At 40.8% G+C, this 14,835-nt stretch overlaps 1 protein-coding gene across 4 annotated transcripts in view; it reads left to right on the top strand.

Moving 5' to 3' along the window:
- TRPM3 (transient receptor potential cation channel subfamily M member 3) overlaps positions 1-14,835 on the top strand; it is a 703,802-nt gene that overhangs the window by 603,900 nt on the left and 85,067 nt on the right. The window contains exons 12-17 of one of the 4 annotated variants that reach the window (XM_054727185.1): positions 532-582; positions 7,975-8,010; positions 8,166-8,306; positions 11,237-11,266; positions 12,184-12,473; positions 14,000-14,228. In XM_054727185.1, the coding sequence (XP_054583160.1) occupies positions 532-582; positions 7,975-8,010; positions 8,166-8,306; positions 11,237-11,266; positions 12,184-12,473; positions 14,000-14,228 (777 nt within the window). The remainder of the gene's footprint in view (positions 1-531; positions 583-7,974; positions 8,011-8,165; positions 8,307-11,236; positions 11,267-12,183; positions 12,474-13,999; positions 14,229-14,835) is intronic. The other 3 variants (XM_054727187.1, XM_054727186.1, XM_054727188.1) reach the window with 3 other exon arrangements.

Genomic DNA, 14,835 nt, shown 5'->3' with positions numbered 1-14,835 from the left:
AAGGTCCTTTGTTTAGGCAACATCTCTGGCTGCTTCCGCACCGCGGTAGAGTTGAACAGCTGCCCTGAAGACTCTATGCCCCACATACTCTAAAATATTGACCACCTGGCTATTTCCTGAAGAAGTTTACCAACCCCAGCCTTACACAATTTCTCACTCAATGTGGGTAATAAGCAAGATGTGATTGGCAATGTGCCGAAGTGTATTTCCAATGCGGTAAACTGGCCCCTTTGCCACCCCCTGCTGCAAAACTAGCCCCTTAAGTGATGTCTTGGTTTAGCTGTCCACAGCGGTGATGGCTTCCTTCATAGAGTTTGAACCTAGAGCCTCAAATGCTTTTTCTTGAGGAACCACAAGTCAAAAATCTGCCAGTGCGTTTCTTTAGAAAAGACAGGTACAACTGAGCAACTACAACAAGATTCATCCGATCGACTGTCCCTCGCCAGCCAGCCCCTTCCTTCCAGATCCTCCTCGCCTCGCCAGTAAGAGCCCGGCTAGCAAAACCATTTGATTCTTCTTTATTGTTTTCAGAGACATGGGCCCTCAAACACATTGTACCACTTGGTCAGGGATGTCAAAAAGGTAAGAACCCTCTCGACTGCAGGTCGGAGGCCCTGTCTTGACTGCTTCCTGTGATTACCAAGCGCCTCTGTTTTGCATTGCATGAGCCGCCAGAGCACTCCTGTCCCTGCCAGACGCCCCTCATTTCAGGGCACAGAGTGTGTGTGTGTGTGTGTGTGTGTGTGTGTGTGTGTGTGTGTGTGTGTGTCTTTTAACTCTGACATCTCTGCTTACTATGCAGCTGCGGTTTATCTTCGATCTCTGTGGTTTTAGACGCTTTTGTTGAATATAGTGCTTTGGATAGTAGAGCTCCAGGCTTTTCCCCATGCCAGGTGGATTTATGCCATTACCTGTATTTTTCCATATGCCCCTCTCTGTTTGGGGAGTTTGTTTCCATGCTGTCCAACCTATTATAAGAGGTATCTTCATGTACTAGCTCCTGATGCAATATATCACTGTCACGTCCAGCATTATGCAGGGTATAGGATAATACCAAGGCTCAGAGCCACAGAGACCAAAACAAATATTTGTATACCATTCTTCTAACACTTTATTTTTTCCAGTATAGTTTTTCACATTCATCATCTAAGATTTTGATGAGGGAAAAAATCCAGTAGGTTTGGATCAAATAGATTTATTCCCATTTTACAGATGAGGAGGCTGAAATGCAAAGAGGTGAGAGCTGTATTAAGTGATCAGTGAAGAACTAGAATTAGAACTCGGAACCTTTGATTAATAATAAAACGATAATACCTGATATTTAGGGATGACTAGGTGTGTGACACCAATCTACGCTTTCTAGGCACCTTCACTCGTTTCATCTTGACAACAATTCTATGGAGTAGAATTATTTTTTTATTATTTTGTGATTATATAGCAATAGTCCCATGTGTAAATGAGAGGAGGGAGGCACAGGGAGGTTATTTTTAAACTTACCCGAGAGCTTGTTCTTGTCCCTGTACAATCTCTTTCAGAGATAGCTTTGGTCCGAGCCTTTGACAGCGTTCCCAGGAAGTGATGCTTTAACTGTAATGAACAAAATAGATAGTGGCACTTTCTCCCCCCCCCCCAATACACATACACACACACAAACACATACATACATGTACACCCCTCTACCAATTTGTAGCAATTCTTCACCAAAGTTCGTAAGGTATACTCAGAAAGTTACAAAGTAAGGTCAAGAATAGAGTCCAATTCCTTCATGTCATAGGAATTTTGATGGCTAGAACTGACCCTTAGGTGTCCTGTGGGCACTTTTTCATTTTCCTTCAGAAGGTCAAGCAAAGGCCCTGGGTCTGCTTATAATGTTCCCATTAACCAGGTGGACCTTTCTGATCCATGTGAGTGAGTGAAGCCTGTTGTTCTTTCAAAGCAAGGGAAACAGATGCTGTGCAGTCTGTACACCCAACCCAACAAGCATTTCTCCACCATCACATCTTTCCGTGGTCCACCCCACTTCAAGCCATAGCATACCTGCCCTCAACACGCCTATTTCTCTTTCCCTCCGGTCTTCCAATTTTGTCTAAATTATTCTGGATGAAAATTGCCTAGAAACTAAAAGGGGGGAATATCTCAGGAGATTGTGTACATAGCCACTGTGTATTCTTTGCTAAGATATTTGTTGCTCGTATTCAATAAAATGTCTTGAGATTTTTCTAAAATAACAAGATATTATCCCCTCACCTTAAGCTGCCCTGTGTCCCTGAAGGAATTGTGAGGCTCTCTGAGGGGACAGCTGTGCCTTTGTGCCTCAGTCCCCGCCATCGGCCAATCCATACCTTCAAACAAAGTCACTCATCCATCTCCATCATGCGGGTTCTCAATGTCCTGCGTGATTTTCACAAGGATTTTGTAGTTAGATCTTACTGAGTTCAGATGATCAAAATCCCTCCTATTAGGTTTTCTGCCTTTCCGGACTCTGTTTCGCGATATCATTTTTTCTTTTCTGAAATCCCAGTAGCTGCCTCTTGCATTTGCTCACATCACTTGTACTAAAAGGCATGTCGAGTATTTTTAAGGTAGGGTTCTTTTAAATTTCTAAGCTAAAGATGTACAAGAGCAAGAGCAAGGATATAGTTACCTAAGAATTCATTTACTTACTAACTTAGTAACTGGAAAAAATGATAACATATCACCCAGGATAGTACTGAACTGGCTTAGGAACAATTTCTCTTTTTTACCAGGGACTAGAGATTGCCAATAGGTGGGGAGAAACAGAAAGCCTATGTTTAGCTTCTTCCTTTGGGAAGAAATAGGAGCAGGAAATGCAGCCTTCACTTATTTCTGTGATAAAGATGAGCATCTGACTATGGGAAAGCAGGACAGAATAACAGTGGAGCCAAAGGAGCTGGACGAGTCTCCATTTTATGTTACATGGACGAAGGGGACTGAAAATGATGGGGGTTTGTTTATTTTATTATTTTTAGAGAGAGCAAGGGAGGGAGAGGTGGGGGAACATTGATGTGAGAGTGAAACATTGATTGGCTGCCTCCTGCACGCCCCCTACTGGGGATCGAGCCTGAAACAGGGGCACGTGCCCTGACCAGGAATCGAACCGGTAACCTTTCAGTGCACAGGACAACACCCAGCCAACTGAGCCACACCAGCCAGGGCGTTTGTGTATTTTTAAGAATTGAATGATGGAGAAATTAATAGTTTCCTCAGGCAGTTCACATTTTCCTCAGATGGTTCCAGAAGACTTCTGGTAATTTAGGCCAGTAAGATTCTCAAAGTCTACAAAAACAAGATTTAAAATGCTAAGAAAATCTTGGGCAGTTTAAGCAATTGTCAAAATTAAGGACCATAATAATTAGTATGTACTTTGTGCTTTATGATTATAGGACTTTGTGTATGTATTAATGGATTTAACCTGTGGTAAAAAAAATTAATCAGTAAGTGATAAACCCCAATACAAAATGCTGTTGATAAGTATGAACTCCGTTCTGGACCTTAAACATAGTGTTTGATGATATGTCTGTAAACTAAATGTAAGTAATTCTGACAAACCCAGGGAATGCATTTAGGAATTATCAGACCATCGTAAGTTAACCAGCATGACACCCGCAAGTCCAGCTATCCTTTGAAATCAACAGAACTGAATGTGGAGAATTGCTCCCATGCTAGTTTCAATATCTCAACTTATTCATACCAAGGGAACAATCTAGGAGCAATGAGATGAAGAGTTGCTATTCAGCATCTATCAGAAATTTAAAATTATTTAAGTCAGCCCAATTCCCGGGACTGTTTTCATGCATAAATCCATTGGATGTAGCAATGCTCTCTTATTAAACCAGAGTGGCCCAGTCTGTCTGCTTTTTCGTGAATTCTAACTTGTCATTTTAGTAGCTATTTGCCTGCTCATTTTGTGCCTCTGTATGTTTGAAAGTAGTAGTTTTTCTTTCTTAAATTAAATGTGCTAACATTTCAGAATACCTTTACTATCCCTCCCCACCAAATGAGTATGATATTTGTTTTATAGAGAAGTAGTGTGAAATTAGGATAGTTTAAAATTTATTCACATGGGAATCAAGATTCAGAGCTTTACAGAATGAAGAAAATAAGCTTTTAAGACACAGTTTGGGTAAAGAAAGAACATTTTATAATCCACACAAATATACAAAACCATTCTTACTTTTTGTAAGATTAGTTGCCCAGTCTATTACCATGCCAAACATTGGGGGAATGCTCTCTTTTTCCATAAACTGTCACCAGAATAGTCTTTTCCCCATTCTCCCTGGGTAAACCCGATAACCAGCTACCATTAACACCTTCCATGCATCAGAAGGAAACAGCCTTGTTTTAAAGGCTTGTTGTAAGTTTCAAGAAAAGAAAAAGAAAAAGGCATTTCCTAAACAGTAGAAATGTGTTGTGATGTCATAAGCTGACATCTGAAAAATAGAGTGCATTTAGGAGAGCAGATCTACGTGAATGTAAACTATTCTTTTCATTAACAGCTATCCTTCAGGATGGCATGGGTTAAAACTCAGCTTCAGAGTAGCGGCTCATAGCACGAACAAGGGAGACGACGTTTCCAAGTTATCAAGTTGTACCTATCCACAGAGCCAGACTTCTCTGTTTCATTCTGGGGTCAGGTTACTTAAATCACGTGGCTTGCCATGTGTTGTTACGGCATGAAACGGGGCATACGTGTTCAGGCTTTACCAGTTACCAAAGTCATTACCAAAAAGGGGAGGGTAAATACCAGAAACAGCAGGCAGAAGGAGGGGTATCACACCAGTGTCATTGTGGACCTCCTCTCTGAAAAGGACCCAAGCAAAGGAAGACTCCTCCAGAAGGATTTTGGACATTACCTGTGGCATGTGAGGTGCCGCTCACTTTCTCTGCTTCTTTCCAGCGGAGGTGAATATGATGCGCACAACCCCACCCCTGTCGGCCCCTTTATCACTCCTTGTCTCTAAGCCCCCAGCTCCACTGACCTAACCTCAGGGGATTCGTGGAAACTACATCAAACCTGGAAGCTTGGACAAGAGTCTTCGTCCAGTGACCTGGCAGCATAGAAATAAGAGCAGCCTGCCAGCCGGTAGTCAGACCTTTAGAAACAGACAAGACTTTAAAAGTAACGGGGTCCAAACTGCATGTTTTCAAGGTGTAAACTGAGGTACAGAGAAAGGGTGTGATCTGGCCAAGCCCACAGTCCAGCCCAGTGCTATTTCCACGGTGGGGTCATCTTGCTACTGGTCTCTGCACATCTGTTACACCTGCAGGTCACAGGTGTCCAAGGCCATCGGCCCAGACCGGCACCAATGCTGCCATCCCCTTCAGAGTTCACCCAGGACACAGTTATGGCAGTTTTATACATTTTATTAAATCTATTTCTTCTTCCCCAAAAGGTTTCCTCTCTTCCCAGTAAAAATTGTGAAACTCATTTCCCTTAATTTCTCTGCTTCCATAAGCCTCTGGAAAGAAACAGCCGCAGTCTGGCAGACTGAGTTCAAACGCATTACTGAGTAAAGTAAGCTTTCCCTCCTCCAGATATCACTTCAACAAAAGCATCTGACTCTCTGCTCATCCCCAAATCCTCCAATCTGCTCTATATTCATTTACATCAGTTAGTACACAAAACAGAGCGGGCAGGCAAATGCTGAGGAGGAAGGAGCCGCATTGGTTTCGGTCAGGTGAGCACCGCCGCCTTGTGGTCAAACAGAATGCAGGCCCGTTTTCTTTCTGGTCTTCACTAAAAGCTGGACAGAACCTACGATAGTCTGAATCCTTTCCCCTGCTTCAGACCAGACCATACATCACTCTAAAATAATCAAACTTTATATGAGGAGTTTCTAAAGAAAAGAAGAAGATTATAGCACCTTCTTTGGTAGTCTATAAACCTATAAGCCCTTTATGAATGAAGTCATTTACAAAAAAAAAAAAAATGGGTTTTTTGCCCCTCTTACATTTTATTTATTTAGAATTTTACTATTATCACTATTCTTCCTGACAACTCCCACTCTTACAGACACGTGACATGTATAAATATTGCCATTCAATATTGGTCTTCAGGCAATATTGATTCTTGTTCTTAGAATTCAAACTAATGCTTCCATATGGATTTCTCAAATGAAAGTTTATAGGTGTTAGACTCGATATTACCCACACTTTACATTTAGAAAATTGTGACAAGGTTGAAAATAGGCACAGATTCCTAGACTTGCTATAGCTGCCTTTCAATAGCATCATCATAAATCCTTTGGGGATTTTTTCGAAACCCAGTACATTGCAGACCACAGAGGCCAGGAAGTTCAACTCTTTTTACTGAGAAAACTGAGGCATTGCGGGAAAGTGGCTGGTTTGTCTTATAGAGAGAAGCCCAGGGCAGCTGAGTCTCAGCCAGTGTTCCTTACCCTGCCTACCTCACAATGCCAGGGAAATAACAGACAGGGTGCCTTCCTCTGGAGGGCATCCTTAATGAAGCCAGATGCATGGGAGAGGAGGCTGATTCAGGTGCGGCCAGGCTCTGGGTCTTCCACCTTTGAAATAACAGAGATGCTTAACAATCTGGTAGAGCCAGACCATACAGAAACTGCAGCCTTGTTCACCTATCCCAACATAATGGAGAAAAATCATCCCATGGGTAATATTTTTAAAATCAGCTTAATGTTTATGGAAAGGGCAATACCTGCAAAGTTATGATCTTCAAATAAAACCTTCTCTAAGTTCCCTTTGTTATGTTTTTATCATGCTTTGCATAAAGAAGCCAGACAATTGGTCTTTCTTGACAGCCTGAGGATAGCTTAATTTGACAATTTAGATTGATGAGATAATCTTCAAACAAAAGAGATCCCGAAATTCTGAGAAAGAGGGGGAGGGGTGGAGAGACCATTTCTGTGAAGGGACAATTCAACAAAGAAATGGGTTCTGAAGAGCCAAGGTCAGGGATGAGAGGGGTTGTGTGCCTTAAAGTGCTTCCATCTCATCTAGAATGTCCTTCACACAGTCCCACTTTGCTCAGCTGTTTCAAATTAGGTCCCCAAGCCTGCCTGTATCCCAAGTTAAGGGAGAGGTAGAATGCAGTGGGCAGGGCTGAGAACTAAGTCCACAAACAGCAAGGAAGTTGAAAGAGCAGCACTGGGATTCATACACTTGGGCTAGTGCATCAATTGCTATCCATTCATTCCTGCACATACAGACACACCAATATGCATATTTCAAGTCAAATTTCTGCAGTAAACTGAGGCTTTCCCAAGCAGGGGTGACTCACACACTGTGGCTAGTTAGTTCTCTTACTGAGAACATTATGCAAAAACAAAACAAAACAAAACAAAAAAAAAACCACAGAGATTGATCCCACCACATCAGTTAATTTCACTCATTCATATTTTCAACAAAAAGCATTTCAAATGCCAACCATACATCAGGCACTATAAAAGGCACTAGTGATAGATCCTCCTTTCAACTAGGAATACAAAGATAAATAAAACAATGAATAATGTAAGGCTTTTTCTCCCTGCTCTTTCAACACAAGGGGTGTTCATAAATGACTTCATCTGACATCCATCCTGATCTCCTTTTATGAAAGGGAGCCAAATGTTCATTATTAATAGAAGTTTGGTATTAAAGGCTATCTGAGCTCTAAGCATCCCCCACCTGATGCAAGCCCTGGCAATACCAGTCCCTCTGAAGGAGTCTTCATTTAGTGAGTGTGAAGAAATAAATGATCAGCAAGAGGGCAGTAACAGGCCTGGGTCTGAGGCAGAGCAGCCAGGGGACTGGGGACAGCTGGGGAACCTAGTTCCTAGTGTCTGGGAGCCGTAGCATTTGCCATGTCTAGCCTTGTGTTTCTTTCTGCTACGCTGGTGTGTTTTTCTCCTCAGCTGAAGACTTGAATAAATATTTTGATTTTCTGTTCTTGCCGACGATTACTGCATCTTCTTATTTAACTTATGTCTTCTTTCCAAGCGAGAATATCCAGGTTTCGGTTGGATCTATTTTAAGGTGAATTAATTAACCAGCATAATAATTCATTCATACGTTTCTTTTTTAATTAATTTTTTTTTTTACTCTAAAATAGTTACAGAACCCATGGGATCGAATCCCTAGTAAATCACGCTGTCCTTTGGCTCTGTTTGTTTTTCCTTCTTCCCTAACAGGGGAACCTGCCTCCTGACTACAGAATCAGCCTAATCGACATTGGCCTGGTGATAGAATACCTGATGGGCGGAGCTTATCGCTGCAACTACACGCGCAAGCGCTTCCGGACACTCTACCACAATCTCTTCGGCCCCAAGAGGGTGAGGCTTGTGGACAAATTCGGGTTCCTGGACTCCTGGGTGGACTAGGGTGCTACCGATTCAGGGTGTGGCTTCCTTCTCTCTTAGTGGGAGATGAGATGAGAAGGCAATTGCCCCACCTCTTCTTCCCTCCACCATCAAATCTGTTTTTAACAAAAGAGGGGGAGAGGGATGTATTCTTTCCCTAAGTCCAATTCAAATCAGAAACACACTGAGAGTGAGCCTTAATGATCAGAGAATAGCAGTGAAATTCAAATGAATCTTATTACCTACCGCAGCAATTTTCAAGGTTTTTGGTCTAGACGGATTTATTTATACCCTTAAAAATTATTGAGGACTCCCAAAAGCTTTTTTATCTACTTTGGGTTCTATCAATATTTATCATGCTGGAAATTAAAGTTGAAACATTAAAAAATAATTATTTATTAATTCATCTTAAGGTGACCATAAGAAGTCCATCCATTACATATTAACATAGAGACCATGTTTATGAAAAACAACTATGTTTTCAAAAACAAAAATTAGTGATGAGTAGCACAGTTTTACATTTTTTGCAAAATTCTGTAGTGTTTGACTTAACAGAAGATAGTTAGATTCTCATATCTACTTCTGCAGACAGTCTGTTACAAGACATTGTTTTGGTTAAAATAGATGAAGAAAATCTGCCCTCACACAAATATGTGACAAATATGACAAGTGTATCAAACAAAGGAAGAAGTAATCTTTAGTGATAATTGTAGCTATTCTTTTTTGATAGTACATCAAAATTCAAGTGGCAATTTCTTGAAGATTAGTTTGCAACATGAAATCTGAAACCATGTCAGTGAACTTTTCCTATTAAAATCCAAATTGCAGTTTGTATAGATCTTTTAACATCATAGATTGGTCATTGTAAAATATTGGTTTGTTGAGTTATATTCTGATCTTCTAAATTTTGACCCATTTTATTATACAATTTAAAAAACTTGCAAAAAGTTGCATTCACCTTCAATCTCATCAGAAAAGTCTTTTAAGTACTGAAAAACTGTCAAGGTCATAGGATGAGTTTTCCAAGATTCTATTATCTGCTTGAAAGTTTGAATTTTGTCATTGACAACCAATACTGCGAGTTGTTTTCCTTGAAATGACACTCCTACTTAGTTCATTTCCAAAATGTCTGCCATCCAGGGCTAAGTAACCCTAGTTGTTTACCAGTCATTTCTTCACACAGATAGTTCATGAAACAAAGTGGCCCTAATTCATCCCAAACAACCCCATGAGTGTTTTCCCTCAGGACACACATCCTTGTTCAGTATGTCGCAGCAGTGCTTTATGCGGCTTCCCATTTCATCCCTCAGAATAGTAAAAAGGCATTTTTTACTAACAAGAGTAGAAATTTAATACACGTTATTATTTTTTAGGCCTCATCAAGCACATTCTTGTGTTGTTGTTGTTTTGTTCCATTGATTTTTAGAAAAAGTGGAAGGGAGGGAGAAAGAGAGAGAGAGAAACATCAATGTGAGAGAGACACATCAATTGGTTGCCTCCCAAACACTCACTGTAACCCAGGTACTGCCCTTGACTGAAAATCAAACTCTCAGCCCTTCAGTGCACAGGCCTAATCTCTGTCCAATGAGCCACACCAGCCAGGGCTCATCAAGCACATTCTTAAGTGCAACTGTTTTGTTTTGTTTTAAACTTTAAGTGCATAATAGTGCACTCTAATGACAACTAGTAAAGCCTGGTACCACTGCCTTCATTCTTGCCAAGGTACCCAGCAATTTTACCGACCGTTGCTTTTGTATCATCAGTGCAAATATTAATACATCGTAGTGTTATTATGAAAATAGCTTTGACTTCACAGTCCCCTGGAAGGGTCTCGGGAAAGACCTCCACCCCCCAAAAGGGCCACATGGTCCTGGGACAACATTTTGAGAACTGCTGCTATAGCTGGTGGCAGGCATAATTTTTTATTTTTACCAAAGTTTATCTTCTGATTATTCTAGTATTTTGTGGTGCTTAGAGACCTTTGAAAACACCAAAAAGTATAAATTTTTTTAAATCACATATTTTAAACTGGTGGTCATTATAAAAGCTAAAAGAGAAAGAAAGGGGGAGAGACGAGGTTCGAGCTATTCCGACTTGAATGGTCAAATAAAATTTGGAGGAACCGTAAGTGCTATAACCTTACTATTTCCTTAAATAACTTTCAAGATGGCACCCGGTCATTCTGTAATACTTGCAATGTGGAATTGGAATTCCTGACCCCTGAAATGTAATTTTGTATCTCCCCTTGTTAAATATAAATCAAGGTCTATACTTTGCTGAGTTGCCTTCTCTGTCCGTCTCGGTCTATGCCTATTCTGCACATGCCCAGCATGAGCAATGATGCTTCTGTTTGTGCTGACACTTTCCATGACATTACAGTAAGTGCCATCGACACATGCCCCTCTGGCCCACTCACCCTTGATCTACTGCACAGCAGCATAGAGAGATGGCCAGCAGGAAGCATCTACACATGTATTTATGAATAATATCTCAAGTCTTCCGGGAATAGAGGTCATTCAGAGGTTTGAGAAACATCTTCTACTTTGATTGAATGTTTCATCATGCACATAAGTGCTTGAAGTCATGGAGATGATGAGCAGGACAGTTTTAGGAAGAATGAAGAAATTTTGGTCCACAAAAGGGTTGATAAACCTGCAGGCTGTACCCCTGAGCAATCGCGTTATGCCTGTCCAGTTTCCTAATTTTCTGTGGTTCACCCAAACTCATTAAATCCCTAATTCTCTAAGAATTTCTATAAATAGGTTCCCTTTGTAATGTTTTATTTGTTGAAATAAATGCTATATGGTAAATGGAATTATTTCATTACCTGATTGAGATGAAGTAGGATCCTTTTCTTATACCTATAAAAAAATATCTAACTTTGTGCATTAATTTTTTAACAGCCCAAAGCCTTGAAACTATTGGGAATGGAGGTAGGTGTTTGCTCAAATTATTAGTGTCAATTATTTAATCTCTGTTACACATTTTAAATATATAATAAGTTCATTTCAGTGGTAAGGATTAGTACATGATTCTGCAATAAGGAAGTGACATTTTTCCCAGTGGTGAGGGGACAGGTCACAGTAGCTTTGAAAATTTCACCATGGAGGTTATATTAGCATTGCAAACAAGGAAATAAATCCTATTTGAAATACTAACTTGAAAACCAAGGAAGCATATATATTCCAGTAAGCAAAATCTATTCATGGGTATTTACAAATGGCAACAAATCCAAAGGCCAGAAATACTTCCCAAATACACCTAATGAGGTATGCAGAAACTCCAGAGAGGCTACCTTCCTCCCATCCTTTGTTAATGTGGTTATTGTTGTATGCAAATGCAAGTCCTTGTCCTTTGAGAGAAAAGGGTAGTGCTGTCCATCATGCATGACAAATAACCCTACCTGCAGAGGGGGAAAAGGACAAGAGTAAAAAGAAAAAGAAAATGGCCCATTGAACATACTTTTTCTAATTTAAAGTATAACAATGACATGTTCCCATAGGACTGTGCTTATACTCTTCTAACTCGTTTTAAAATTAGACATATATGAGCTTGAGCATTCTTTTAGGATTGGAGCTAGGAGAGGATACAGGCATACCTCAGACATATTGCGGGTTCGGTTCCAGACCACCGCAATAAAGCAAGTCGTGATCTTTTGCCTTCAATGTTGTAGAAAATGCAACATCTGGGAAGTGCAATAAAGTGAAACACAATCAAATGAGGTGTGTCAGTAGTTCATTTATGGATCTGTCAGAGCTGGACTAGTAGTAAATATACAATAACTGTTGACTGAATTTCATTGATTCATTTCTAACTCCACCTCTATTTTTTTTTCACCCTAAAATTACAGGATGACGTTCCCTTGAGGAGAGGAAGAAAGACAACCAAGAAGCGTGAAGAAGAGGTAGACATTGACTTGGATGACCCTGAGATCAACCACTTTCCTTTCCCTTTCCACGAGCTGATGGTGTGGGCCGTCCTGATGAAGCGGCAGAAAATGGCCTTGTTCTTCTGGCAGCATGGCGAGGAGGCCATGGCCAAGGCCCTGGTGGCCTGCAAGCTCTGCAAAGCCATGGCTCATGAGGCTTCCGAGAACGACATGGTCGATGACATCTCCCAGGAGCTGAACCACAACTCCAGGTCGGCCAGCCCAGAAAATGGGGTGATCAGGGGACAAAAAGGGAAGGTGGGCCCCAAATATTGGATGGAGGGTCTGAGCTCCCCAGAACTTGAAGGCAAAGCAGTAGTACCCCAATGGTACACAGAGAGGGTAGACATGAAGAATTACTGTTGCCCAGCTGGCGTGGCTCAGTAGTTGAGCATCAACCTATGAACCTGGATGTCAAGGTTCAATTCCTGGTAGGGGCACATGCCGGAGTTATGGGCTTGATCCCCAGTGTAGGGTGTGCAGGAGGCAGCCAATCAATGAATCTCTCTCATCATTGGTGTCATCATTGATGTTTCTATCTCTCTCTCCCCCTCCCTTCCTCTCTGAAATCAATAAAAATATATATATTTTTAGAAAATAATTACTGTTTATGGTGTACAGCTCTAGCTATGGAGATACAAACAGATTATAGAAGATTTTATTTCATCCTCTCAACCTCCCCAACGTGTCTGGTATTTTCACTGTAGGCATATTTGCCGTAAACATCTTTGCTGCAAGCATTTTTAGCACACAGGTAATCAGCTGTAAAGCAATTTTGCCATAAAAGATAAAATAATGAAAAACAAAAGAGGAACATTAAAAATGATATCATGGAATGTGAAAAATTATTAACAAAATTTAAAAACTGTATTGCAAAAAATGAAAATACGTTGTCTTCGAAGTCTTTCGTTCATAATATTGTATATACTTTTATATTTGCCATAGCTTGGTGAACGTTTGGTTCTGCTGGGTGGGAGGATGACTGTGGTCACTGAATGATATGCAAACTGATATGTTATCATGTTCTAGCATAGTGTGCAATCTGGCTTTAAATGTAGTTTTTAATGTCCACTATTTTAAGACCACCACATCTACTCATCATTGTATAGACCTTTATGAGGGCCAAGGTTTATATTCTGTAAAAATGGAAGTAACTGTGAGAACATCCTCCATGGAGAAATGAAACGAAACTGACAACTAGCTTAAATAAATTCTGTCAAACATAAACCAAACTGTCCCCCGTTATTTCATCTTTTATGGTAAAATTGCCTTACAGCCAATTAGGTGTGCAACAAAAATGCTTACAGCAAATACACCTAGAACCTTGCCCCAAGAGACAGATCCTCTTGTTATGCATATTTTACAGCTAAAGGAAATGAGACGTAGAATTTAAGTAACTTGTCCAAGATGACAACTTTGTGGCTAGGCTCAGATTTGAACTGAGGTCTGAAGAAGACACATTGCACTCTAATCATTGATTTATTGGTCTGCCATCCTCATCTATATACCTTGAATTGAGGGCCTTGAGTGCAGGGGTCATGCCTTGTTTGACTTACGTCCTTAGTTTTAAACACGGTGTCTGGCACGTATAGCTGTTTAATGGATGTTGGCTGGATGAATGAATGAAGAAACTAGATCCCATAAAAAACAACTAGACCATTCAGAACCCACCTCTTTTGACTTGGCCAGTGGGTCTCCAGGATGGCTAAAAGATGACCCTTCACTTTCTCTTTTTCAGGGACTTTGGCCAGCTGGCCGTGGAGCTCCTGGACCAGTCCTACAAGCAGGATGAGCAACTGGCCATGAAGCTGCTGACATATGAGCTAAAGAACTGGAGCAACGCCACATGCCTGCAGCTCGCGGTGGCTGCCAAGCACCGCGACTTCATCGCACACACGTGCAGCCAGATGTTGCTCACAGACATGTGGATGGGCCGGCTCCGGATGCGCAAGAACTCAGGCCTCAAGGTCAGTGCACCCAGAAGGCCCTATTGGCTATGAGCACCAGAGGGTTGGTTGGAGTTTTCCAAGCTAAATATACAGTGGGATTAGGCATTTTCATATCTCAGGAGGGTGACTCTACACCCCAACTGCATCAGGATCTTCTGTGCAGTAGTGCTTTTTCTTTTTTGTTTTCATGTAGAGGCTAAGACCTCCTCTAAATTTTGCTAAATCAATAGAGATGGTTCCTAGACATTAATATTTTTCAGAAGATCCAAAATGTGATAGTCTCACTCAGGTTCTGTAGGGGTACCATGTGCTCTGGCTCAAGCTATGCTGTACAAGGATTCGCTTACCTGGGCAACTGTTCACTGCGAGGGAAATGGAATACCCTGGCCTCCTTTACACCAGTCAAAAGAGACATCAGCTCTTATTCAGCTATACTGGAGAAATTGTTTAAACTGAAATAATAGTGAGGTAGATTTATATGTAAAGACATTGCTGGATAATCTTGATCTATTCTCAAATGAAGAAAAACAAGTTGCAGATCATCATATATGTAACCTGAGACCATTTTTGTTTTTTTAAAGCATGTACATGTATAGTTACAATTGTATAGATGATGTTTAAAAAA

Source organism: Eptesicus fuscus, chromosome 15, assembly GCF_027574615.1.
Source record: "Eptesicus fuscus isolate TK198812 chromosome 15, DD_ASM_mEF_20220401, whole genome shotgun sequence".
NCBI classification, from domain to species: Eukaryota; Metazoa; Chordata; class Mammalia; order Chiroptera; family Vespertilionidae; genus Eptesicus; species Eptesicus fuscus.
The sequence above is the reverse complement of the archived record's forward strand: the minus strand, read 5'-3'. Positions and strand labels throughout refer to the sequence as shown.